The sequence below is a fragment of the Haliotis rufescens genome, unplaced genomic scaffold (genome assembly GCF_023055435.1).
Source record: "Haliotis rufescens isolate VD_foot unplaced genomic scaffold, xgHalRufe1.0.p SCAF_38, whole genome shotgun sequence".
NCBI classification, from domain to species: domain Eukaryota; kingdom Metazoa; phylum Mollusca; class Gastropoda; order Lepetellida; family Haliotidae; genus Haliotis; species Haliotis rufescens.
In genome coordinates this window covers 48,052-73,172 of record NW_025964090.1, presented here as the reverse complement: position 1 = coordinate 73,172, position 25,121 = coordinate 48,052, and the positions used below count along the sequence as shown (strand labels likewise).

The following is a 25,121-nucleotide window of genomic DNA, read 5'->3' as shown; positions in this document are numbered from 1 at the left end:
TATGGTTGTTAAGCCCTAGTCCGTGATTGCATGCTTGTTAGCCCCTAGTCTGTGAGTGTATGCTTGTTAAACCCCTAGTCTGTGAGTGTATGCTTGTTAGCCCCTAGTCTGTGAGTGGATGCTTGTTAAACCCCTAGTCTGTGAGTGTATGCTTGTTAAGCCCTAGTCTGTGATTGCATGCTTGCTAGCCCCTAGTCTGTTGGTGTATGCTTGTTAACCCCTAGTCTGTGATTGCATGCTTGTTAGCCCTAGTCTGTGAGTGTATGCTTTTTAAGCCCCTAGTCTGTGAGTGTATGCTTGTTAGCCCCTAGTCTGTGATTGCATGCTTGTTAGCCCCTAGTCTGTGAGTGTGTTTGTTAACCCCTAGTCTGTGAGTGTATGCTTGTTAGCCCTAGCCTGTGAGTGGATGCTTGTTAAACCCCTAGTCTGTGAGTGTATGGTTGTTAAGCCCTAGTCCGTGATTGCATGCTTGTTAGCCCCTAGTCTGTGAGTGTATGCTTGTTAAACCCCTAGTCTGTGAGTGTATGCGTGTTAGCCCTAGTCTGTGAGTGTATGCTTGTTAAGCCCTAGTCTGTGAGTGTATGCTTGTTAAGGCCTAGACTGTGAGTGAATGCTTGTTAAGCCCTAGTCTGTGAGTGTATGCTTGTTAACCCCTAGTCTGTGATTGCATGCTTGTTAGCCCCTTGTCTGTGAGTGGATGCTTGTTAAACCCCTAGTCTGTGAGTATATGCTTGTTAAGCCCTAGTCTGTGAGTGTATGCTTGTTAAGCCCCTAGTCTGTGAGTGTATGCTTGTTAAGCCCTAGTCTGTGAGTGTATGTTTGTTAAGCCCCTAGTCTGTGAGTGTATGCTTGTTAAGCCCTAGTCTGTGAGTGTATGCTTGTTAAACCCCTAGTCTGTGAGTGGATGCTTGTTAAGCCCTAGTCTGTGAGTGTATGCTTGTTAGCCCTAGTCTGTGAGTGTATGCGTGTTAGCCCTAGTCTGTGAGTGTATGCTTGTTAAGCCCTAGTCTGTGAGTGTATGTTTGTTAAGCCCCTACTCTGTGGGTGTATGCTTGTTAGCCCCTAGTCTGTGAGTGTATGCTTGTTAAGCCCTAGTCTGTGAGTGTATGTTTGTTAAACCCCTAATCTGTGAGTGCTTGTTAAGCCCCTAGTTAAATAGTTTGAAGCGATTTTCTGTTGTTTGTGTCCTATTGTACCCCTGAGGACAGTGCATTGTTAGACCGTTCTTACATCATGCATGACACCAGGAGTTGACTGAGGGGCTGATTGCTATCATGTCTGTGTCCTACCTTGTCCTTGATGTCGAGGCTGTCCTTCAGCTTGTTCTCCAGGGCCGTCACTTTGTTCTGCCACAGCTGCTGGTTCTCCCGCAGACACGTGTTCATCTGCTGCTCCTCCTGCAGCTGCGACAACGACTTAGTCAGACGCTCGTGGTACTGCCAACAAATCAACAAATCTGATCCAGCATTTCAGCAGTGCGCATTCTAGACTTGTCAAAATGTCAGCCAAGAAAATATGAAAATTAATAATTCGATTTTGGATCCAAATATCTTTAAAAAATGAGTTATATGAGAACAGAGTACTCGACTTATTTTTATACTTATCCTGACACAACAATAAGCAATATTCCTTCTTGCTTCGATTAATAACAGTGTAGAACAATGCACCAGTATTTGAATCCAGGGACCCCCTTAATGTTTCTCTGGTAACAGTAGACCCGGTCATCACAAGGACGACTTGACTTTGAAACTTAATTTCAACACTGACAGTGATGCTAAGTGGCCCTCAGCTTACATGAGAACACTTCTTATCAAGACTCTGTCTCTCCTTGCTGACGTCTGTGAGTTGTTTCTCCAGTTTCTCCCGCTCCAAGTTCACCTTCTTCCACCTATCCTTGGCTTCCAGCACCTGGACACACACAAACCGAGTTCAATCTCATTAATCTTCATTGCCGTTAGTGAAATACAAGTCACCTTTGCAAGTTAAAATTATTGTTATAAAAACATAAATCTGGATTTTTGTTGTACTGGGGCCAAATATGAGCTGAGTAAATCCCTATTCATGGTAGAAACAGTCTGTATTACGGTGACAAACGTACTGACTAGAACCTCTCGGCCTGGGAATCCCAGATACTCCTCTCTGCATTACTACCATCAGTCTCGATGGCAATCTCATTAAAATCAGATTTTAGTTTTCACTACCACTAAACAAAGACATGAGGACATTACGGTTCACGTCAGAACGACCTTTTGCGAATTTTGACTGATCAATGAAATGAATGATAAGAAATCGATATTAGCCAATCAGAAGGCAGCTTTCTTGAGCTTTACGACACTAGTTTCAAACTGGTGACTACCCTTCGAAACATATTTTGACGTATTCTCGATTAAAATTTTTGAAACTGATAAAAAGAACATTCTGGAATGGCTTATAGATGGCCTAGATTGTATGGATATAATCATAAAACCCTTAATTGTCGTTCAGAATACCCTCTGTTAAATATTTTGAGGTTGCATGATTAGAAAACACATTCTGTCTGTCACTTTCATGATCTGGTAAGCGACGCTCTGATTGGTAGGATGAAAGGTCGTTCTGACGTGACCCGTAATGGGATGTCCTTAGATCTTTGTTTAGCGATAGCGAGAACTAAGATCTGATTTTAATGAGATTGAAACCAAGTCGTTACTGTTTCATCTTCACATCATTCATGAGTATCTAGTATGCTTACATAAATAACAAATTCTTTTCAAAAAGTACACAGTTGAAAGTGGTATTAGTCCCTCCTCACACTTTAGCATCTAGATCTTCAGAAGAAACATTCCGGGAACCAGGTGTTGAATCATTGAATACTCACCCTCTCCTCGGATTCTTTGATCGTCTCCTCCATCTTCTCCTCGAAGTATTGTCTCTGAGATTCCAGTTGAGTTGTCAGAAGGTATGTGTACTAAAATCATAAATACAACACAACTATTAGACCAACACTGTGTGTAGCCAGTATGTCAAATGAGTGAGTGAGTATGATTTTACACCACTTTTAGCAATATTCAAGCAGCAATATCACGACGTGGGACACCAGAAATGGGCTTCACACATTGTACCCATGTCGGGAATCGAACCCGGGTCTTCGGCGTGACGAGCAAACGCTTTAACCGCAAGTCTATCTGACCGGCCGCATGTCAAATGAAAGAACCTTGAGTGGCAGAGAGTCGAGTTCAGGTAAATTAATATTGTGTTGCACAGAGAAATATCTAGCATGTCCACTGTGGACAGATGTTCCATGCATTATTCACCTTGAGTGATGAGCTTATGACCGTGTTAATTATATGTTTTTGTTTTCAATGTTTTATCATTCCACCTGATGAAGGGTCAAGAAGTAGCCCTGAAACATTGTGTATGTATGATATAGAACTTGTTATCCATAATACTTCTGTAAGGTTGGAGGTGAGGTTAGAAGTGAAGTTAGAAGTGAGGTTAGAAGTGAGGTTAGAAGTGAGGTCAAGGTGAGATTAGAGGCGAGGTTAGAGGCGAGGTTAGAAGTGAGGTTAGAGGTGAGGTTAGAAGTGATATTAGAGGTGAGGTTAGAATTGAGGTGAGGTTAGAGGTGAGGTGAGGTGAGGTTAGAGGTGAGATGAGGTAAGGTTAGAAGTGAAGTTAGAAGCGAGGTTTTATCATTCCACCTGATGAAGGGTCAAGAAGTAGCCCTGAAACATTGTGTATGTATGATATAGAACTTGTTATCCATAATACTTCTGTAAGGTTGGAGGTGAGGTTAGAAGTGAAGTTAGAAGTGAGGTTAGAAGTGAGGTTAGAGGCGAGGTTAGAGGCGAGGTCAGAGGCGAGGTTAGAAGTGAAGTTAGAAGTGAGGTTAGAAGTGAGGTTAGAAGTGAGGTTAGAGGTGAGGTTAGAATTGAGGTGAGGTTAGAGGTGAGGTGAGGTTAGGTGAGGTTAGAGGTGAGGTGAAGTGAGGTTAGAAGTGAAGTTAGAAGCGAGGTTAGAGGTGAGGTTAGAAGTGAAGTTGGAAGTGGGGTTAGAAGTGAAGTGAGGTTAGAGGTGAGGTGAGGTAAGGTGAGGTTAGAGGTGAGGTAAAAGGTGAGGTTAGAAGTGAAGTGAGGTTAGAGGTGAGGTTAGGTAAGGTGAGGTTAGAAGTGAGGTTAGAGGTGAGGTTAGAAGTGAAGTGAGGTTAGAGGTGAGGTGAGGTAAGGTGAGGTTAGAGGTGAGGTTAGAGGTGAGATGAGGTAAGGTTAGAAGTGAAGTTAGAAGTGAGGTTTTATCATTCCACCTGATGAAGGGTCAAGAAGTAGCCCTGAAACATTGTGTATGTATGATATAGGACTTGTTATCCATAATACTTCTGTGAGGTTAGAGGTGAGGTTAGAAGTGAAGTTAGAAGTGAGGTTAGAAGTGAGGTTAGAAGTGAGGTCAAGGTGAGATTAGAGGCGAGGTTAGAGGCGAGGTTAGAAGTGAGGTTAGAAGTGAGGTTAGAAGTGAGGTCAAGGTGAGATTAGAGGCGAGATTAGAGGCGAGGTTAAAAGTGAAGTTAAAAGTGAGGTTAGAGGTGAGGTTAGAGGTGAGGTTAGAGGTGAGGTGAGGTTAGAGGTGAGGTGAGGTTAGGTTTAGGTTAGAGGTGAGGTGAAGTGAGGTTAGAAGTGAAGTTAGAAGCGAGGTTAGAGGCGAGGTAAGAGGCGAGGTTAGAAGTGAAGTTGGAAGTGAGGTTAGAAGTGAAGTGAGGTTAGAGGTGAGTCGAGGTAAGGTGAGGTTAGAGGTGAGGTTAGAAGTGAAGTGAGGTTAGAGGTGAGGTAAGGTGAGGTTAGAAGTGAGGTTAGAGGTGAGGTTAGAAGTGAAGTGAGGTTAGAGGTGAGGTGAGGTAAGGTGAGGTTAGAGGTAAGGTTAGAGGTGAGGTGAGGTAAGGTGAAATGGCGTTTAACCTCTCATCCAAGATTATTACACTTATATTGCGACTTGCATGCACGTGTGTGCGTTGCTGCTTGTATTAGTCTGGACTAGTGCCGATTATCTAGTTCTAGCCAACTGATATACCATACCGCAGTTTAACATGAATAACCCAATGCCAAACACCAGGCGGGTACCAAAAGTACCATATTTTAATGTCTTTTGGTATGATACAGCCAGGGATCGAACCCACGACCTTCCGCTCTACCCGCAAACGCTCTACCACAAGACTATGGAGGCGGTTTATCCTGGTTAGAATTAAATTCCGCACAACTCCTTGTCGTGATTCATACATCCAACTGCTAAATGCCTATAGAGACTCATGTGTCAAGTACGTCAAAACGTCATGAAAGATGTTCTGTTAATTATTCACCACGGGTGCGAGAGAGTCAGAATCTGGTGAGTTAATAACACACGCATCAACCAAGTAAGCGAGCCCGACCACCCGATCCCGTTAATCGCCTCTTACGACAAGCATAGTCGCAAGCTTGGGTTGCTGAAGACCTTTTCTACCCCAGATCTTCATGGGTGTAGAAAAATTATGTTCATTATTATCTTGAGAATAAACATGGTAAGAGTTGAGTGCAACATTGTCTAGTGTAAACAGATGTTTCGTTCATTATTTACCTTTAGCATAAGAGTCAAGCTTAGATGAGTTAATAATTGTATCTAGTAGGGCTGGGACGAGTCCAAATTTACTACCCGGGTACCCATCCCCCTATTACCCGACCCTACCCGGGTACCCACTGTAGGCCTCAAGAGATAGGTACAAAATGTCCGACTGGGAATTTTTTTACCATAGCCCTGGCAAAACGTATTTCGACACATGTATTAAACAATCTGGTCATGCATACACTGAAGTTGACTTAAGTGATATCTTTATTCAACCACATGAAAAGTCAGAAGGAATGGGTGCATAATTTTTGTCTTAAACAATATATCATGTGACTAACCACAGGTGCTGGTAGTCCTGTGGGTACCCGTGTCCTACTCAGTACCCACCCGACCAGGGTACCCGAGTTACCCGTCCCAGCCCTAGTATCTAGCAAGTCTAGTGTTTACATATGTTTCATTCATTATTGACCACAAATGTGCAAAAGTCAAGTTCAGCTGAGCTAACAGTTGTGCCTAGTGTGGACAGATGTTCCGTTCACTATTTACCTCGAGTGTAAGAGAGTCGAGTTTCTCGTCCTGGACAACATTTCCACCTTCATCTACTTCAACCAGTTTGCCATCAGACTTGTTCTGAACGAGACGGTGGACGTAGTTGTCACCGGCGTAGTCCCACACACGGTTATTGCCAATCTGCATGGCATAGGTGTGGTTTGTGTCCTGGAAATGTCTGGGGGAAAAACAGCTAGGAGTCAAAATATATTGAGTGAGTATAGTTTTATACCGCTTTTAGCAATATTCCAGCAATATCATGGTAGAGGACACCAGAAATGGGCTTCACACTCGGGAGTATTGAACCTGGGTCTTCAGGTCAAAATATAAGTTCTGTCGGTCCTTTGGATAACATTGAAGAAAGTCCGCAAAATACTGGCAGGCGAAAATTCATACAAAGTAATGTCCATATAATCCTGGTATGGCTGTCCTCTCACCCTTAGTACAATAGGTTTTCAACATTTTAAATATGAACTGGCCATTCCTTCAAAAACATAACGTCTACTGTAAGTAATCATTCATAATGTACAAATATTCACATATACGGAACAGGATTTCTTTACAACTGATGTGCAAAGACATGCTTTCTAACTATATATAAACAATCCCTGATCAAATTCTTATCATTCCTTTCTTCAAATATGTTTGTTGTTTTATGCTGAGTCCGCCATATTCCACCAGTATGACAGCGGCCTGTGAATACAGTCAAAACAGGGGTCCGGAAACAAGTCTGAATGATCATTTTGTAAGTCGTGGCTAACGATTTTCACTTGGTTGACATACAATGAGGATTTGCAGATTTTATTGTTTTCAGTAGCTAGTCGTATATTGAATCTTGATTGACCGCCATTTTGCTTTCTGTGACTATCGATATCAAATTTTTTTATGGTCAATAATTAAAAAGTATTCAAATAACTATTGCTATCAATGATATTTTAGTATTTATGATTATAATATCTGTCTTGTTTTTAAATAATCTTTAGTTAAAAAAAACAACTTTTCCCGTGAGGTCACGTGATAACCAAATATGGGATAATAGTCTCGATCCAAATGTTACAACGCGTACACTTGAGCAGACTCATGAATATTAATTAGACCGTTCACTACGTTAACAGATCGTTATTATAACAGAAACAAACGTATGTTTCCCATATATATCTAAAATGATATTATTTGTTATTAATTGTCCGGTGAATTAAACAATTTAAATTGAAACAATTCATAATTCATCATATTATGAATACGTAACAACTTGTAATGTGTGTGTAAATTTGAAGGGGGCGTGTACTAAATGCAAATGTCCAATTGGGATTTTAAATTTTCCGGACCCCTGAGTCAAACACTGTTGTGTCAAAGTTGAAGGGACCTATGTACAATAAATACTTGTAAATACTTTGAGTTATCCAAAGTTTGACACAACCGAAAAGTATAAATAAAGAAGAAATATGCAGGGACCAAGCTTTTCCTTCGGGACAACCCAAAGTTCAACACATCATCAAGTTTTTGAAAACAAAACAGTGTTTGACTGTAATCAAGTCTGGACCAGACAATCCAGTGATTGATATTGTGAGCAACAATCCACGTCTTTGGGGTAGGATAACACACTTTCAACCAAGTCACCAAGCCTTTTCACCCAATCCAGTTAATCACCTCTTATGACAAGAATACGTTGCTGGGGACCTTTTCTAACCCGAAATCCCCACCGGGTACTCCAAGTATGACAGTTAAGTGACTGATTTTATTGATTGTAACGAATGCTACCTGTAGGCGTGAAGTCCGACGTATCTCCCACATCCAACATGGCCGCAGATGAGACAGATCCACAGGCTCTGTGGAGAAACAAACGTGTACCACCACTGTCACTATCAAACATTATGTAACAAAGAAAATCAAGTTTAAAAATATAAATAAACGTATTGTGGATCTGTTGTCACTGTGACCAATTTTGTGGAAGGAAAAGATTTTATGCTGCTTTTATCCATATTTCAGTAATACCCACATGTTCACAACATGTGGACACAAACTGGGCTTCACAATTTTTCCTCACCAGGGAATCAGATCTGTTTGTTTGGTTGTTGTTTAACTCTGTATTCAACACACTCAACAATATTCCAGTTATATGACGTGGCTTGTAAATAATTGAATCTGGATCAGAAAACCCAGTGGGCAAATATGGGAAGTGGGAAGAGTTATTATACTTCTGGGGGCATGGGTGGCCCAGTCGTCTAAGGCGTCGCTATTCGCTGTGCAGAGTTGCGTCCCTTGGGCACACTAGAAACCTATGATTGTGGGTTCGAATCCCGGTTCGCCCCAATTATGTTTCAAGGTTTGTCAGCACCATACCCGTTCTCGTGGGTTTCACCGAAGTGGTAAATGTCTGAGACCTGCATTACCTCGGGCTTTCCTCCCACATTAAGCTGACATGCCGTGATATAACTGGAATACTGTTAAAAGCGGTGTTAAACCCAACTCACTCACTATTGTACTCCTACATTCTACCCTTATGGGTAAGTATAGGTAAGACCACTTGGATCTGATGTTAAATCATTGAAATTGTCAGTTTAACCAACGATTAATTAAACAGTGTTATCACTTTCCCCCGCCATGGGGCACATTAGAATTCTGTTTGTTCATATAGCAGTGAATATAAACTATAAAATAAGTCCTTTAAAGTCTTAAAAAGAGATAGGCACTTGGGCCGCTTAACATCATCAGAAAAATGGATTAAATGTGAAAATAACTAAAAGGCCCCTTCTCCAGAAAAGATAACTTAGAGAAAACTTTAGAACTCATTTGAGATTGTGACCAGTAACATCAGTGTGTAAAATTTAATTTCTTCTTGAATAGTTTTTGAGAAAATGTGTCCATATTGAGAAGCAGACGGACAAAATCTGTTCCTATAACTCTTGCCCCACTTCCTGGCGGGGGATAAACAGATATTCGACTGTCAGAACACTGTGTGAGTTGGTGAGGGTGGTGCACATAAAAGTGTTCCCCAAGCCTTTGGCATGTGCACCTTGCTCTTTGGCGACTCACGCTATGAAATGCATGTCCTGGGACACATTTATCACCAAAATAGTACTTGCCCCAGATAGAATAACATCCTGAATAATAGTGGTGTAACGATACATCAAACTATCGATTGATTGCGATTGCTTGTCTCACGATAGTACACTATCGATTGCAACTTGAAACAATCGATACTATTGGCGATAGTTTGTCTAAGTATCGATAGTTTTGATAGTTAATTTGTTTGGTACATTTACTTTCTTAAAAAACATAGAAACAACTCCTATGATCATCTAACCTCTGTCGTGCTTTCGTTTGGATTGCACTACTTTGTCTGCTTGATTTAGAGTTACGTCCCTTAGCTACTCGTCGCTAGGCAACATTGACAAGATGGCGGACGCCACATGTCAGTTTGAAATTGTCGCCAATAAGGCAGGCAAATCGTGGGTATGGGACCATTTTGGCTTTGTCAAAACGCAAAACGAGACAGACAAGCAAACAGTAGGTTGTAGAATCTGTCGGATAATTCTAAAGTATTCAGGAAATACTACTAATCTGACCGACCACTTAACAAGACGGCACCCAGATATTCGTCCACGTGCTAAAACACTGCAGTAACCTAAGACTTTACCAGTTACATGAAGTGAAATTTTGTATTCAAATGTTTTTGAGAGGTCAATTTGAACTTGTTTTCTTTTCATTTCTTGTTTCTTTACAAATAGTATCAGAAAGTTATAATTATTTTGATGGTGTCAGTCAAAATGCTGAAATATATGCTGCTAAAGCCTGCTATAAATTGCAAGTGAAAACTATCGCAATAGTATTGCAATAGTAGGGCCACTATCACAATAGTATGGCAATAGTTGTTTTAACTATCGCAAAAGTAAAAAATGCCTCAATAGTCACCCCTCCTGAATAAATCACAAATATCACAGTTCATAAACAGATTAACTCTTAGTCTTGATGTCAGTAAATACGTCATTGTTAATTCCACACAACTTCTGTCATGTTCCCATCAACTGTTAGCCTTCAGCGCAAACTTCCTGGGTTCAAATCTCCCGCTTTTCTTGTAATTGTTCTATCAAGTGAAGAAGGAGGTTATGTCACTGCCAAGTGGTGTTTATAACTAACAATTCAAGTAATTATTGCCTGGTCAACATGGTCAAAGACTCAGCCGTGGTTGCTGGATTGCTAAAAAACCCTATACTTGCTACACAACTCACCACATCCCTGCTGTAAGACAAACAATTGGTGCATATAATCACTTCAATATAAACACAGGGTCCAGCCAAGTACATCCATGTCTGTGTCTCACCTCATTGGATCCACACTTCATGCAGTGGTTGTCTGCCACCTCCTCTGGTGTCTGGCTGTACCGACACACGGGGCAGCTGTAACATAATAACACAACTAACTGTACCGACACACTGTGCAGTTGTAACACAATAACACAACTGACTGTACCGACACACTGGGCAGTTGTAACACAATAACACAACTGACTGTACCGACACACGGGCAGCTGTAACATAATAACACAACTAACTGTACCGACACACTGTGCAGTTGTAACACAATAACACAACTGACTGTACCGACACACTGGGCAGCTGTAACACAATAACACAACTGACTGTACCGACACACTGGGCAGCTGTAACACAATAACACAACTGACTGTACCAACACACAGGGCAGCTGTAACACAATAACACAACTGACTGTACCGACACAGGGGGCAGCTGTTACACAACTGACTGTACCAACACACGGGGCAGCTGTAACACAATAACACAACTAACTGTACCAACACACTTGGCAGCTGTAACACAATAACACAACTAACTGTACCGACACACGGGGCAGCTGTAACATAATAACGCAAATAACTGTACCGACACACTGTGCAGCTGTAACATAATAACACAACTGACTGTACCGACACACTGAGCAGCTGTAACACAATAACACAACTGACTGTACAGACACACTGAGCAGCTGTAACACAATAACACAACTGACTGTACCGACACACTGAGCACCTGTAACACAATAACACAACTGACTGTACAGACACACTGAGCAGCTGTAACACAATAACACAACTGACTGTACAGACACACTGTGCAGCTGTAACAATAACACAACTGACTGTACAGACACACTGAGCAGCTGTAACACAATAACACAACTGACTGTACAGACACACTGTGCAGCTGTAACAATAACACAACTGACTGTACAGACACACTGAGCAGCTGTAACATAATAACACAAATGACTGTACAGACACACTGAGCAGCTGTAACACAATAACACAACTAACTGAACCAACACACTGGGCAGCTGTAAACCAGTAACAGAACTAACTGTACCAACACACTGGGCAGCTGTAACACAATAACACAACTAACTGTACCAACACACTGGGCAGCTGTAACACAATAACACAACTAACTGTACCAACACACTGGGCAGCTGTAACACAATAACACAACTAACTGTACCAACACACTGGGCAGCTGTAACACAATAACAAAATTAACTGTACCGACACTGTGCAGCTGTAACATAATAACACAACTGACTGTACCGACACACTGAGCAGCTGTAACACAACTAACTGTACCAACACACTGGGCAGCTGTAACACAATAACACAATTAACTGAACCGACACACTGCAGCTGTAACACAATAACACAACTGACTGTACCAACACACTGGGCAGCTGTAACAATAACACAACTGACTGTACCGACACACTGGGCAGCCGTGACACAATAACACAACTGAATGTACCAACACACGACGCAGCTGTAACACAATAACACAACTCGGGTATCGGGTATCGGGTATCGTATCGTGCAGAGTCTGAGCGGTGAATTGCAATATCACTATGTAAGACCCAACTGAATTATCAACTGAAGGTTTCCAAATGAATCCTGATTGTCCGGCAATCTCATTTAACCCTGGAGATATGAGGACAACACATCAGATGAACTTTCTAATCAGCCAATCAGCAACAAGACATCTAAATTCTAAAAGTTAACAAAACATTCACACCAGCATACCTGATATATGTATCTCGAAAAGAACTTAAATGATAAGTTTCAAAAGTAGAAAGTTTGTATTTTGTTCTGGAATTTCACGCATCCTGTTGTTTCTGAGCGCCATGGCATCTGCACCAAGAAGGGAGCACCATGGCAGAAATATTTGTGTTCTGTGTTGGTTTTCATTTGTACAAACCAAAATTTCCAAATTGAGGTGATAAACAATGTAACCAAATTGTTTTTAAAGCTGACAGCTGATTGGCTCAAGAACCCACTCAGCATCTTTTCAGATAGTTCGCTCAGGGTTCATCTGACATGACCTTCTATAGAGTGAGTGAGTTTGGTTTTATGAAGCTTTTAGCAATATTCCAGCAATATCACGGCGGGGGACACCAGAAATGGCCTTCACACATTGTACCCATGTCGGGAATCAAACCCGTGTCTTCGGCGTGACAAGTGAACACTTTAACCACTAGGCTACCCCTTCTACAGAGGTGACCTCAGACCTACATAGAAATGTAGCACATCAGAGTAAATATCTGTCTTATAGAGATTGGATTGTCCTGTAAATTGTTATGTTGTTATAGCAGCCTACCTTGTGTCTCCCCACTTGGCCAGACAGGAGGTGTGGAAGGAGTGGTTACACAGCACGGTCAGCACCCCGTCCACCGACTCATCCTGGAGACAGAGGACAACACACACTAGTGTCACGTAATGGCATCTTGTGACTTTAGTAAACCAAACTTTTAAGGAAAGTCCAAAGTAAAACCTGACCTAGAGATGATGTTTCAATACACCAAAATATTCTTCGAGTGACAAGCTTGATAACGTTCATTTCGTTATCAATGACCTTGATCTTTTAAGCCAACCAATTAAGTGCCATGTATATCAAGTATTGTCATATTCTTTTCACAAAGAATCAAGATATCATATTCACAACTTTATTTAAAGACAGGTAGGTATAATTTTCTTTTTTAACCCTTGTTGACCCTTGTTAAGGAGGTAATTGTTTTAGAATTTCCTGATGGTTGAAAATCAGGATTTGGGAGACATCTCTGAAATACTCATATTTTCTAAGTAAGCAATGTGGTTCACATTTCCACATGACCAAAGCGGTTCAGCAAGCTGACAGGGTAAGAATGTCATCTGTGGAATGACTCCTCATCCTGCTACATAAGCTTGAAGTGACATTCCAGCAAACACTTCCATCAGTCCCCTGCAACTTGACCCCAAGTGTTACCATGGTGACTCACCATTCTCTCCAGACAGACTGGACATGTGGGCAGCTCCAGCAGACCTGGCACAGGAAGGGTGGCACCCTGAAACATCATGGTCAGTTACTGACTGCATCACTAAACACAAGACAGTCAACAGACACCATCACATCAGTCATCATTACCCACACTGTACATCATCAGCAGCCTGTATTAGACAGGTGATGTAGTCAGCTGGTTCACGTGGGTCCTGTAGTACTTTAATATATGTGGAGTTGGTTGATGAGTTCATTAACGTTACACTGTACATGATCAGCAGCCTGTATTAGACAGGTGATGTAGTCAGCTGGTTCACGTGGGTCCTGTAGTACTTTAATATATGTAGAGTTGGTTGACGGGTTCATTAACCCGACACTGTACATGATCAGCAGCCTGTATTAGACAGGTGATGTAGTCAGCTGGTTCACGTGGGTCCTGTAGTACTTTAATATATGCAGAGTTGGTTGCCGGGTTCATTAACCCGACACTGTACATGATCAGCAGCCTGTATTAGACAGGTGATGTAGTCAGCTGGTTCACGTGGGTCCTGTAGTACTTTAATATATGTAGAGTTGGTTGACGGGTTCATTAACCCGACACTGTACATGATCAGCAGCCTGTATTAGACAGGCAATGTAGTCAGCTGGTTCACATAGGTCCTGAAGTACTTTAATACAGTGATCCCTCGATATACCGCTGTTATCAGGGTCCAAGAAACTGACCCCGTGTTCTAGGAAAGAGCTTTGTACAGATATTCCTTGCTGAGGTTCACATTACGTAATGATGGTAGTGAATGGAACAGTGGCGCAATTATTTCATAGTGGCATTGGACATGTAGATGTATGTAACACTGATCGTGGACGATGATTCAAAATGCATGCATAAAAAAATAAAAATACTTTGTGTAAATTAATCAAAGCAGTCTGTATTATTTTATGACTGGATGTTATACATGTAGAATCTAAATAAGTGTTGTTATATTTTAAGTTTTTCGGAAGAAAATTGGTCCAATTGCCGACCTACTCACATTATTGATCGATGACAGTACATTACAAAGCCGAACAAGCCTTGTAACGAAACTAATGTGCGACCAAGGCTGTGATTGGTTAATAAATAATGACGTGTCAAAGTTATGAGCAATTTATAAAAATCAAACAAACACAAACGTAGATTTGAGTGGATGAGAGATAAATTTAGTTCTATTATCAATGATAATTATGCACAGGGAAAATGTTGCGTTGATACATTCATACCATGCAACCGGTGTGTGTACATGAGGTTTTATTTACTAAATAAGTCACTGATTTTCGTTTGTTTCTTACTGTCACGTTCCTCTGTTCTCAGTTGTGGAAGTATGCAGCGAACTTGCATTATGTGAAGTTGTTCGTATCTGTCACTTTTTTCTAAGTGCCGCAATAAAAGCGGTGCATCCGGAGTAGCGGTACATCGAGGAGCGTTAAGTCGAGGGACCACTGTATATGTAGAGTTGGTTCATTGGTTCTTTAACACTACACTTGGCAATATTCCAGCTATATGACAGCTTCCTCTAAATACATGTATTCAAGTCTGGATTATATGATTGTACGCGCAGATAATATTTTCTTTACAGTGAAGTAACTATTACCATGATTACTCAGCATGGTCAGTTGCCGCCATTTTGTAGTCATGGATACAGGGGAGATAACAACGTGGGAGAAAAGACACTTCTCTGTTTCTGCCATTTTGTCAATCGATTTCACAACGAAACATCATTTGTGAATGAATTTCTGCGTAAATTTTAGATTTAAACAATACAAATAATAATAAAACTTGACATATTATGTTTAACAATTATACCGGAAGAGGAAACATATTGCAATACAGATCGTTTGAACAACGTATTGCAGTGTACCGGTTACTCTGTGCAGTCCTAATGGTTACCATGGTTACCTCTGATTCCTTCATAATCTCCACCTTCGCTACATACACCAGGTGGCAGATGTCGGTCTCGATGGAGTTGAACGGACGGTTGTTGAAGTGGGTGTAAAACTCGTCAGCTGATTTCTGTCAACAGAGCATGACAAAGATGATATAGATTATGTAAGTGAATGAGTGACTATTATTTTATGTCACAATCAGTAATATTGTAGCTCATAACAATAGTCTTGACCAAGAACAGCAGTGATTGAAAACATGAGTAACAATCCAGCTTTAGAAGTTGACACGAGACCTGTAGTCCTTGCCAAACTGCCCAATAGTTAAGGTATCATAAGGACTAGTAGAAATTTGCCATTTTTATGGATTGTCCTGCTGAATGTGACACAGGGAGTGACTGACGTAGAGCACCTGCTGAATGTAACACAGGGAGTGACTGACATAGAGCATCTGCTGAATGTAACACAGGGAGTGACTGACGTAGAGCACCTGCTGAATGTAACACAGGGAGTGACTGACGTAGAGCACCTGCTGAATGTAACACAGGGAGTGACTGACATAGAGCACCTGCTGAATGTAACACAGGGAGTGACTGACATAGAGCACCTGCTGAATGTAACACAGGGAGTGACTGACATAGAGCACCTGCTGAATGTAACACAGGGAGTGACTGACGTAGTGCATCTGCTGAATGTAACACAGGGAGTGACTGACGTAGAGCACCTGCATAATGTAACAGGGAGTGACTGACGTAGAGCATCTGCTGAATGTAACACAGGGAGTGACTGACATAGAGCACCTGCTGAATGTAACACAGGGAGTGACTGACATGGAGCACTTGCTGAATGTACACCTGCTGAATGTAACACAGGGAGTGACTGACATAGAGCACCTGCTGAATGTAACACAGGGAGTGACTGACATAGAGCACCTGCTGAATGTAACACAGGGAGTGACTGACACACAGCCCCTGCTGACTGTAACATGAAATTTCCAGAAAGTTTTCTCACCTGATCAGTAAACTTGAGCAACACCATGTACTGGTTTGGGATTGAACATCGGATGATCCTCATGTACTCTATCGTAGATGATGAGCTAAAAATAAACATGTTGATATTACAGCAGATCAGATGCTGAACGCTGAACTCATTTTAAGTTGAATTGAAGAAATGCAATTTTCATTCATATCCTTCATTTCAATGGAAATAACAGTCTTAATCTCAATCATATCAAAATTACCTGATCTGAACAACATGAACAATACTTATGTAAATATACATTGGCAATGTTGCATGACCAAATATTGATTATGGTTTTTTTTTCAATTCTGTTAGACTGGTCATATCAGCCAAACTGTTTCCATAGAAAATAACAAAGAAGTTGTATAAAGTCCCTAGAATGAGCACAACATAGGTTGTTATATATGTGAACAGTTGTGAGAATTAACATTTGAATCTAAAAGTAGGAACTGAGGTCATGAAATAAAAAAGATTGCTGCATAATTCTACATGTAACCAAAATGTTACGAGAAATAAACAAATAATCATAGTATGTTTGGTGCAACATTTTATTCCGTCTAGTTCAGGGTATATTTTGCACTATTCCACGATCCCCTCTGGCGAACATGTTCCACCCTGTGTATTTGTTGTCACTCACCTCATGGGAGCGGCAAACATGAGCAGGTCGTGTATGGTGTGCGAGGCCGGGACCCCCAGCATGCAGATCATCTCACTCCTAGCAACACCCTCATCCAGGGATGTACGCTCACTGAAACAACAAGACCGCAGTAACAGAACAATCTACAGACAGGACAGAGGAAAACCTGCATTATTATCATATCAGTGATATAGATAGACACTGTGCCCACAAAACTAAACAAGAGTCATCCAAAGAGGACATTACCCTAAGTTCATCAATTTAAACAAACAAAACAACAAAAATCTGTTAATAGGAAAGGCACCACTACATAACCTGCTTGACTGGTGTAAAAACTTTTGAGAAGCTAAGTTGTATGGTTCGGGAGATATGGTCCGGACAAGAGCACTACCCTCAAATTTCATCATATTTCCATGGAAACGACAAAAATATATAATTCTAAAAATCTCTAAATAGAAAAAGGCACTACTACTGAGACTGATTGTTAAGTGTAGCAAGTTTGGGGAAGCTAGGGTGGGGTGGGGTAAGTTTGGGGAAGCTAGGGTGGGGTGGGGTGGGGTGGGGTGGGTGGGTGGGTGGGTGGGTGAGTGGGTGAGTGAGTGAGTGAGTGAGTGAGTGAGTGAGTGAGTGAGTGAGTGAGTGAGTGAGTGAGTGAGTGGGTGGGTGAGTGAGTGGGTGGGTGGGTGGGTGGGTGGGTGAGAATAATGGATGACTATGACACATGTGCTCCCGATCATAAAGGCAGGATGACAACACAACAACCAAGTCAATCATCAGAAACACCACCACAACACAGAGAGCCCTACCTGTCCTTGTATATGTGCAGGATGCCCTTAGTGATCTCCACACATGGGTTGCCGCTGAAGAAGTGAATGGCGGAGGGCATGTGGGACGTCGGACTGTGACTCTTGGGTCTCGCGCTTCCCGCCCTCTCAAACACAGGCTTGGCATCACTCGAGGGTACTGGCTTAAATGGGGTCTCGGTGCTGTCAATCAGACCTTTGGATGGTCCAGGACTTTGTACTGCATCTGGGGTCTTCTCTTTTTCTTTGCCAGATTTCTGTTTCATGACCTCCATGTCTGCCACGGATAAAAGTATGTCTGAAATAGAGAATCCATACAGTTTTATCATTACGAATATTAGTCTGTGAATGATAGCGCTGCTCTCATTGATCAAAGAATGGTTTTAAACAATTCAGTATTTGAAATTATGAATGGAAGTCAGGGGATGAGCATTCTAGCCTTAGAAATGTGAGAAGTTCAGATTTGAAGAGTCCCCAGGTTTAAAGTACCTCCATATTTGAAGTATCCCGAGATTTGAAGTGTCCCTAGATATAAATACTATAGCATCAAACAAGGACATGAGGACCCCTGTCATTTCAAACTGTAATGGCAGTGAAGCCCTGACTTCCAGACAATCACCATGAAGAATGTCTACATATAAATAAGAACATTGCTTCAAGACACCCATGGGGATTCTAAGTAAGAACATAGGTCCCCAGCAACCAATACTGATTGTAAGAGCAACTAAATGGATCGAGTGGTTTCCCAATTGCGTAGAGTGACATTCATGAAGTCAATCACTGGATTGTCTAGTCCAGACTCGATTATTTAGACTAGTAACATATAGCTTGAATATTACTAAGCGTAGCATTAAATTAAAATCAAACAAAAAAAACAAACAAACCTTCACAGAGATTGGTTGAACCAGAAATTTGATCAACAGTCTTCAGTGCATTTAAGTTCTTTTTGATAAATATGTGGGAATATATAGCTGTAATAAATCATAAACGTCTCATAAATCATGACAATAGAGAAGGTTTAAATGCATGTTGCTAAATACCAAAAGGAATCGTCTCACATGCCTAAGCACTTGGACATTGTGTGTGAAAAGCTCACCTTTGAAATCAAAACTCTCAAGGGTTATATCATCCAGGAGCCTGAGACCTCGATGTTCTGACACCTGGGCCTGGAGAGATTCTGGTGTTCTGTAGTTGCTGGCTTCTTCTGGGGAGGATGTTACAGTAGTCGGGGACAGCACCGAGGCATAGCTCAGCTTGGACTCATCAGTGGCCTGCCTCTCCTTATAGCCTGGGGCTGCAACATGGGGGAGTCGGGGAGTTGGTTTTACTTTGGTTGGTTAGTTGGACCTATTCTACCCCGGATCTTCATGGGTCTGGTTTTACTTTGGTTGGTTAGTTGGACCTATTCTACCCCGGATCTTCATGGGTCTGGTTTTACTTTGGTTGGTTAGTTGGACCTATTCTACCCCGGATCTTCATGGGTCTGGTTTTACTTTGGTTGGTTAGTTGGACCTATTCTACCCCGGATCTTCATGGGTCTGGTTTTACTTTGGTTGGTTAGTTGGACCTATTCTACCCCGGATCTTCAGGGGTCTTTTTAATTTGGTTGGTTAGTTGGACCTATTCTACCCCGGATCTTCACGGGTCTGGTTTTACTTTGGTTGGTTAATTGGACCTATTCTACCCCGGATCTTCAGGGGTCTGGTTTTACTGACACTTTGTGCAGTATTTCAGTTACAGTAGAACATGATGTAATGAACTGGAAGGACCGGAGAAATCAGTTCGATATATGAACTGCCCTAATCACAAGATCAACTGGGACAACGTCCAAATCCTCTCCAACAACCTCCATGATTTCACTAGAAGAAAACTAATAGAAGCAGTCCACATTGGCCGCCACAAGAGATCAATCAACAGAGATCAAGGCTATTTCATCCCATCTGCCTCCTATGAACTCATTAAACAATAATCACTACACCTATACAAACTTATCCTGTCTAACTGGCTTCATGTCCCATTGGCTTCCACCTATGTGTTCTCTGTCCATCGTGTTGTGACAGTAGTATCCTTCTGCTGTCATTACTTACTCATGTTCTCCCACTCCCCGCTATTGTTGTTACTGTTAATCCTCCACCTACTATATATATTCTGTACTATGTATCTCTTTCTTTGCTTGAACGGTATAAGGATCTGTACCGAAACAAATACTTTATAGTATTCAAGAAGTTGTTATCCATAAATTGTATCTACTTTGTCATCCGTCAACTTCTAAGTAAGGCCTATCAAACGATATATACGTTGTTCCTTATATAAGTATTCGCTCAGAAATGTCCGCGTAATACACAATACACGTAATTCCCGCATTGCCTGCCATGATAGCAAGTGAAGTGACACTTCGACACAATTTTGTGAAATTTATGTTTGTCTTACAGGTTAGATTAACATAAAGCAAGTTTAACAAGGTTGAATCATTACCGCTGATTGATTTGATTCGCCGTGATTGTGTTGATTCACCTCTTATTCGCCTCTTTCAATTCGTTAAACACGTCATTAATTAGTGGTATTTGGGCTTGTCATGGATCACACATCAGTTCGCTGTATACGTCAGTTCGCTGTAGAGAGTTTGTTATATATGCACATTTAACATGATGATATATAGGAGATAAATCGGGGATTTTTAACAGTTCATTGTATCCGTTTGTTTGCTCTATCCGTGTTCTACTGTACATCACAAAATGCCAGCTTGATGTGGGAGGAAAGCCTGAACTGAAGTAGATCCTAGACATTTACAACTTTGGTGAAACCCACAAGCACAGTTGGTGCTCAAACCTTGAGGGATAATCAGGCGACTCAGCTTCTGACATGTGTAAGGGACGCGAGTTTGTACAGAGAAGTGCGCCATCTTAAGACGACTGGGCAACCTGTACCCCCCACCTGTAACATGAACACCCAGTAATCAGGCCTAAAAGTTTAAATTTTTACCAAGTAGCCATATGGCCACAAGTATTTTTTTCCAGAGAGCCAGTGGTAAAATCAAGAAATTAAGCCAATATTGTAGGTAGCCAAAAGCATTTTAAGTTATCTTTTATCAAATAACTATTATATGTACAAGTCATAGCACTAGTCTTGGAATTGTATATTAGTGGAAACTGTACTTGAGTTTTTTTATTTGTGACTCAAACAATGATGCAATTTATGTTACTAGATTATATAGGTATATCCTTGCTCATCCAATAAACTATCGACTAAAATAAAATACTAATTACATTAATATTTATGTGTATTTCGTTTCATTGTTGACTTTAGGAGGAATTATTTGCCAGTACAATTAGTAGCAGACATGTTTATTTTTGTGTCTACATATGTGTAGCAATAGAATTTAGTCGCCACAAGATGTGTTTCAAGGTAGTCATTTGGCTACCTCTGAATCTTAGACAGTAGACAAATTGAAATTTAGGTCACATTTGCGACTGTTTTAGTCGCAACTTTGAGGCCTGGTAATAATGTTATTTGGCAAACAACATATATAGCATGTATAGCAGTGATAGACGCAACCACTTGTCTGTTAGTCTAAAACTAGTGAAAATCTAGGGACTTCTCCTAAATCTAGTTATTTTGCATAAGTCACAAGTCATAAATGAGTTGGATATGACCAACGGTATCTACCCCTGTATTGTGAAATACCTCAAGCCTCAAAGTTCACTATGCTTATATTTCCCCTAACAGCTGCAGGACCACCAAAAGGTCAAAATAAAATTGGAAGAAAAGAGGCCATGTTTCAAAAAGATGCTTGGTCAAGTATAACCATGATAAAAGTAAATCGATTTAATGAATTATCACCAATTAAATTGACCATAATGAATTGTCCCTAATTTACGGTCAAGCAAAAGAGGCAAATAGACGCTGGACCACCAATGCATCTCGGGTGATTATTATGTGAACAATATTAACAAGTGGTGCATCTATTAGCAGGGATTTATCTAGACCTGCTAAGAGGCTTATGTTCAGCTCCAAGTCTGCAGTAAATGTCGGTATATATTCCCAAACTGGAATTACACATTTCTAAAGTCATGCTGTTATAGTTCCATCTAATACTATGGCTAAGTAGAGGTGACTTGTATTTCACTGATAACAGGACCAGTATAGAGAAGGAGACTTTACTGCTAAGTTTCAAAATATTGCATTGAACATGTTGAATGCAATGTAAAATTCAATAGCAAAAGAATTCTAAATTTAGGGGGAAAAAGAACATTAAAATCCCAATTTTGAATGAAATAAAGATTCTTCCCAATTTGCCTGCCGAGGATCATGACGATGCTTAGTTTTGAATCATAGATAAATCCCTGATCAGAAGAAAAAAATTTGATAAATTCATAAATTCAGTTGATTTGAATACTTATCATAACTCCAATACTCAACCATGTTGTTGTTTTTTTGTTGTTTAACACCACACTCAGCAATATTCCAGCTATATGACATCAGTCTGTAAATCTGCAAATCTGGACCAGACAATCCAGTGATTGACATCACGAGCATTGATCCACACAATTGGGATACGATGACATGCATCAACCAAGTCAGTGAGTCTGACCACCCAATCCCGTTAGTCGCCTCTTAAGACAAGCAAAGTCACCTCCAACAGCATGCATGGGTTGCTGAAGACCTATTCTCTACCCAGATCTTCACGGGTCTCATTTTCTCTTAAAATGTCCATGAGTAATATCTAGAATAACAATGAGAACGGAATTATGGATCATCTGCCCCTCGTGAAAGAATGCTGAAAGTCCATACGCCAAAGGCTTGGGATAAACACCTTTCATTTTCTCGAGACAGATAATTGCTGGTAGCTCGTTGGCCTTGTTGGCTATTCTCCAAATCTCCAACACGGATTACTGAAACCAATAGTGATATTTAACTCACCACAGTAGTGTTGAAAGGCCTGGGGAAAATCGCAGTCGTCCGAGATCTCCAGACGAAACACAACCATGTAGATTAACATTGGAATGGAGGGAGAGCAGCGCGCTCGCTTGTGAATAACAGCATGCTAGTGCTGAAAACATGTAAAAAGAACACCCTTTAACTCATTTATCACCTACCATGCCTAAACATACTGAACATTGTTTGATTTACTCACCAAGACTTAACATGCTTACTTGACTTGCATTCATTATGTGTTCACAGCTTGTTTTGTTTTTTTGGATATCCTAGTGGTTAAAGCATTAGCTCGTCAGGCATGCATACAATGTGTGAAGCCCATTTCTGGTGTCCCCCGCCTTGATATTGCTGGAATATTGCTAAATGCGTCACTCACAGCTTGTTTTAATTAGACCGCCTCAGTGGTCTCGTGGATAGAGTGTCTGCCCGGAGAGCGGAGGCTCCAGGGTTCGATCCCAGCCCAAGTCATACCAGAAGACATTAAAAGATGGTACTTGTTACCCTGCCTGGCACTCGGCAGTAAGAGGCTAAAACAAGGACGGGTCGTGTCTTGAGTGGGGTATTTATGTAAAACTGCTGCATGGTATCTCAGTGGACCAAGGCTATAAAATAAGCATAAGTCCGGACTAGTACAGACAGACAGACAGACACACACATGCATGTCAGTATATAAGTCCAATAATCTTGAACGCAACATTAAACCCCATTCCACCTCACCTTGTTTTATTTAACTAAGTGGGTAGTTCTCCTGTGTTGAGTAACCTTTTCCTGTGTCCTTGTTACATTTGTATTGCATTGTTAACTAATTTAAAATACAGTGTCAGTATGCAAAATGTATATATGGTATACTTCATCTTCATGTGTTGTGACAACTTTTTTATATGCTCACATAATTTATTCACATGATTCTTAATATTATATTAAATGCAACATATCAATCATCATGTCATAAGTAACAGTGTTTAAATACAACCAAATGAAATTCACATCTCCAAGATCAGGTTTTCGAAATTAACACAAGTCCGCTTCAGGAAGGGCTAGGGAAATTTCCTTGGGAACTATCAGTTTAACGTTTAGGTATATGACAATTTGGCAACAATGCAGTTTACCGGGCGCAGCTTCACCCGCTACCAACAGCTCAATTACCGTGCTATAACACTACCACTGCGTTGCTATACTGTAACTGTGGCTCACACTCGAATGCACTCATACTCGTCTCAGGGAGCTGACATGCCTTGGTGATCCAACATCTCTTTTCAATCTGAGGGAACTGACACGCCTCGGCGATCCAAAACCCCTTTTCGATCTTAGGGGCTGACACGCCTTGGCGATCCAACACCCCTTTTTGATCTTAGGTAGCTGACTTGCCTTTCCTAACCAACACTCCTTATTGATTCTTAGGGTTAGCCTGGTGAGGGCTAGGGTTAACCATAAATATTTACCATTTCACTGTGTTTCCAACAATCCAATGAGGGTTATCCTATGAGAGTATTTCGCTTTAACAGGTTTTGTCACTCGACTGGTTACTCATTTTGATGTGTGAATTCCTCAAAATGGTCCACTGGTCCAGCATCAGCTAAGTAATGCACTAATTGGCCAAACTGGTAAGCCAGCGTTCGAGACCCCACAGCACAAATTGGATCTGAAAAAGTGCCCCAGGTGAAGTGCACTACTCCCGACAATTCTGTATCTGATACGTTCTTGTGGACCAGTGGAAATAAAGTGAAATTACTGCCCCTGCAGAAGACTAATTTCTTTAAGATGTTTGTTGTTTGACATGTTTGAGGTGTAGGATCAGGGCGAGCAATGTAGAATTTGGGATACCATATTGTCCAATTATTAACAAGTTTTATGTCAAGAAAACATCTGAAACAATAAACATGATACTTTACATATTTCGAAGACACATTTATTGTTGGGAATATATCTGGCCTGTATGACGCTTTGCTCATTAGGGATGAGAACGGACGTTTTTTTCTCACTTAACACGCCTAACATTGACTGTGATCATGTCCATATTATACATCTCTGTTTGGGGCCTATGTTTCCGACATTTTCTTCTGATGTAGGTCACACACTTGATCACACAGAGGCCACACTGCAATCCTTGAGTCGCAAAAATATGAAATCTTTTATTTCCTTACACTCGAATGATATTCTCGTCACATTACCTTCCTCTCGGATACAAAAAAAAGATAGAGTTTGTGTCTAATATGTCGTTACGACAACAAGTGCATCGAAAAAGTACTTACCCACTCATTAAATAACCTTACTTGATGATATTTCCTAATCAAAACAACCTTCTAATTCTACGTCTCTAGAAACCGGAAGTTATTCTAAATGAATCGGTTGTTTATAAAAGTAGGAACTATAGTCTGGAAATAG

General features: G+C 40.9%; 1 protein-coding gene across 1 annotated transcript in view; it reads right to left on the bottom strand.

The window, feature by feature from the left end:
* Positions 1 to 25,121, bottom strand: part of LOC124142087 (BRCA1-associated protein-like) — a 34,861-nt gene extending 9,740 nt beyond the window's left edge. The window contains exons 1-15 of the mRNA XM_046510356.2: positions 24,989 to 25,121; positions 22,722 to 22,851; positions 18,898 to 19,095; positions 17,805 to 18,099; positions 16,999 to 17,109; positions 16,353 to 16,437; positions 15,358 to 15,471; positions 13,429 to 13,494; positions 12,771 to 12,853; positions 10,439 to 10,514; positions 7,876 to 7,943; positions 6,112 to 6,292; positions 2,855 to 2,944; positions 1,795 to 1,908; positions 1,290 to 1,436 (exon numbers count right to left, since the gene is read on the bottom strand). Of these exons, the coding sequence (XP_046366312.1) occupies positions 1,290 to 1,436; positions 1,795 to 1,908; positions 2,855 to 2,944; positions 6,112 to 6,292; positions 7,876 to 7,943; positions 10,439 to 10,514; positions 12,771 to 12,853; positions 13,429 to 13,494; positions 15,358 to 15,471; positions 16,353 to 16,437; positions 16,999 to 17,109; positions 17,805 to 18,099; positions 18,898 to 19,095; positions 22,722 to 22,800 (1,707 nt within the window). The 5' untranslated portion in view covers positions 22,801 to 22,851; positions 24,989 to 25,121. The remainder of the gene's footprint in view (positions 1 to 1,289; positions 1,437 to 1,794; positions 1,909 to 2,854; positions 2,945 to 6,111; positions 6,293 to 7,875; positions 7,944 to 10,438; positions 10,515 to 12,770; positions 12,854 to 13,428; positions 13,495 to 15,357; positions 15,472 to 16,352; positions 16,438 to 16,998; positions 17,110 to 17,804; positions 18,100 to 18,897; positions 19,096 to 22,721; positions 22,852 to 24,988) is intronic.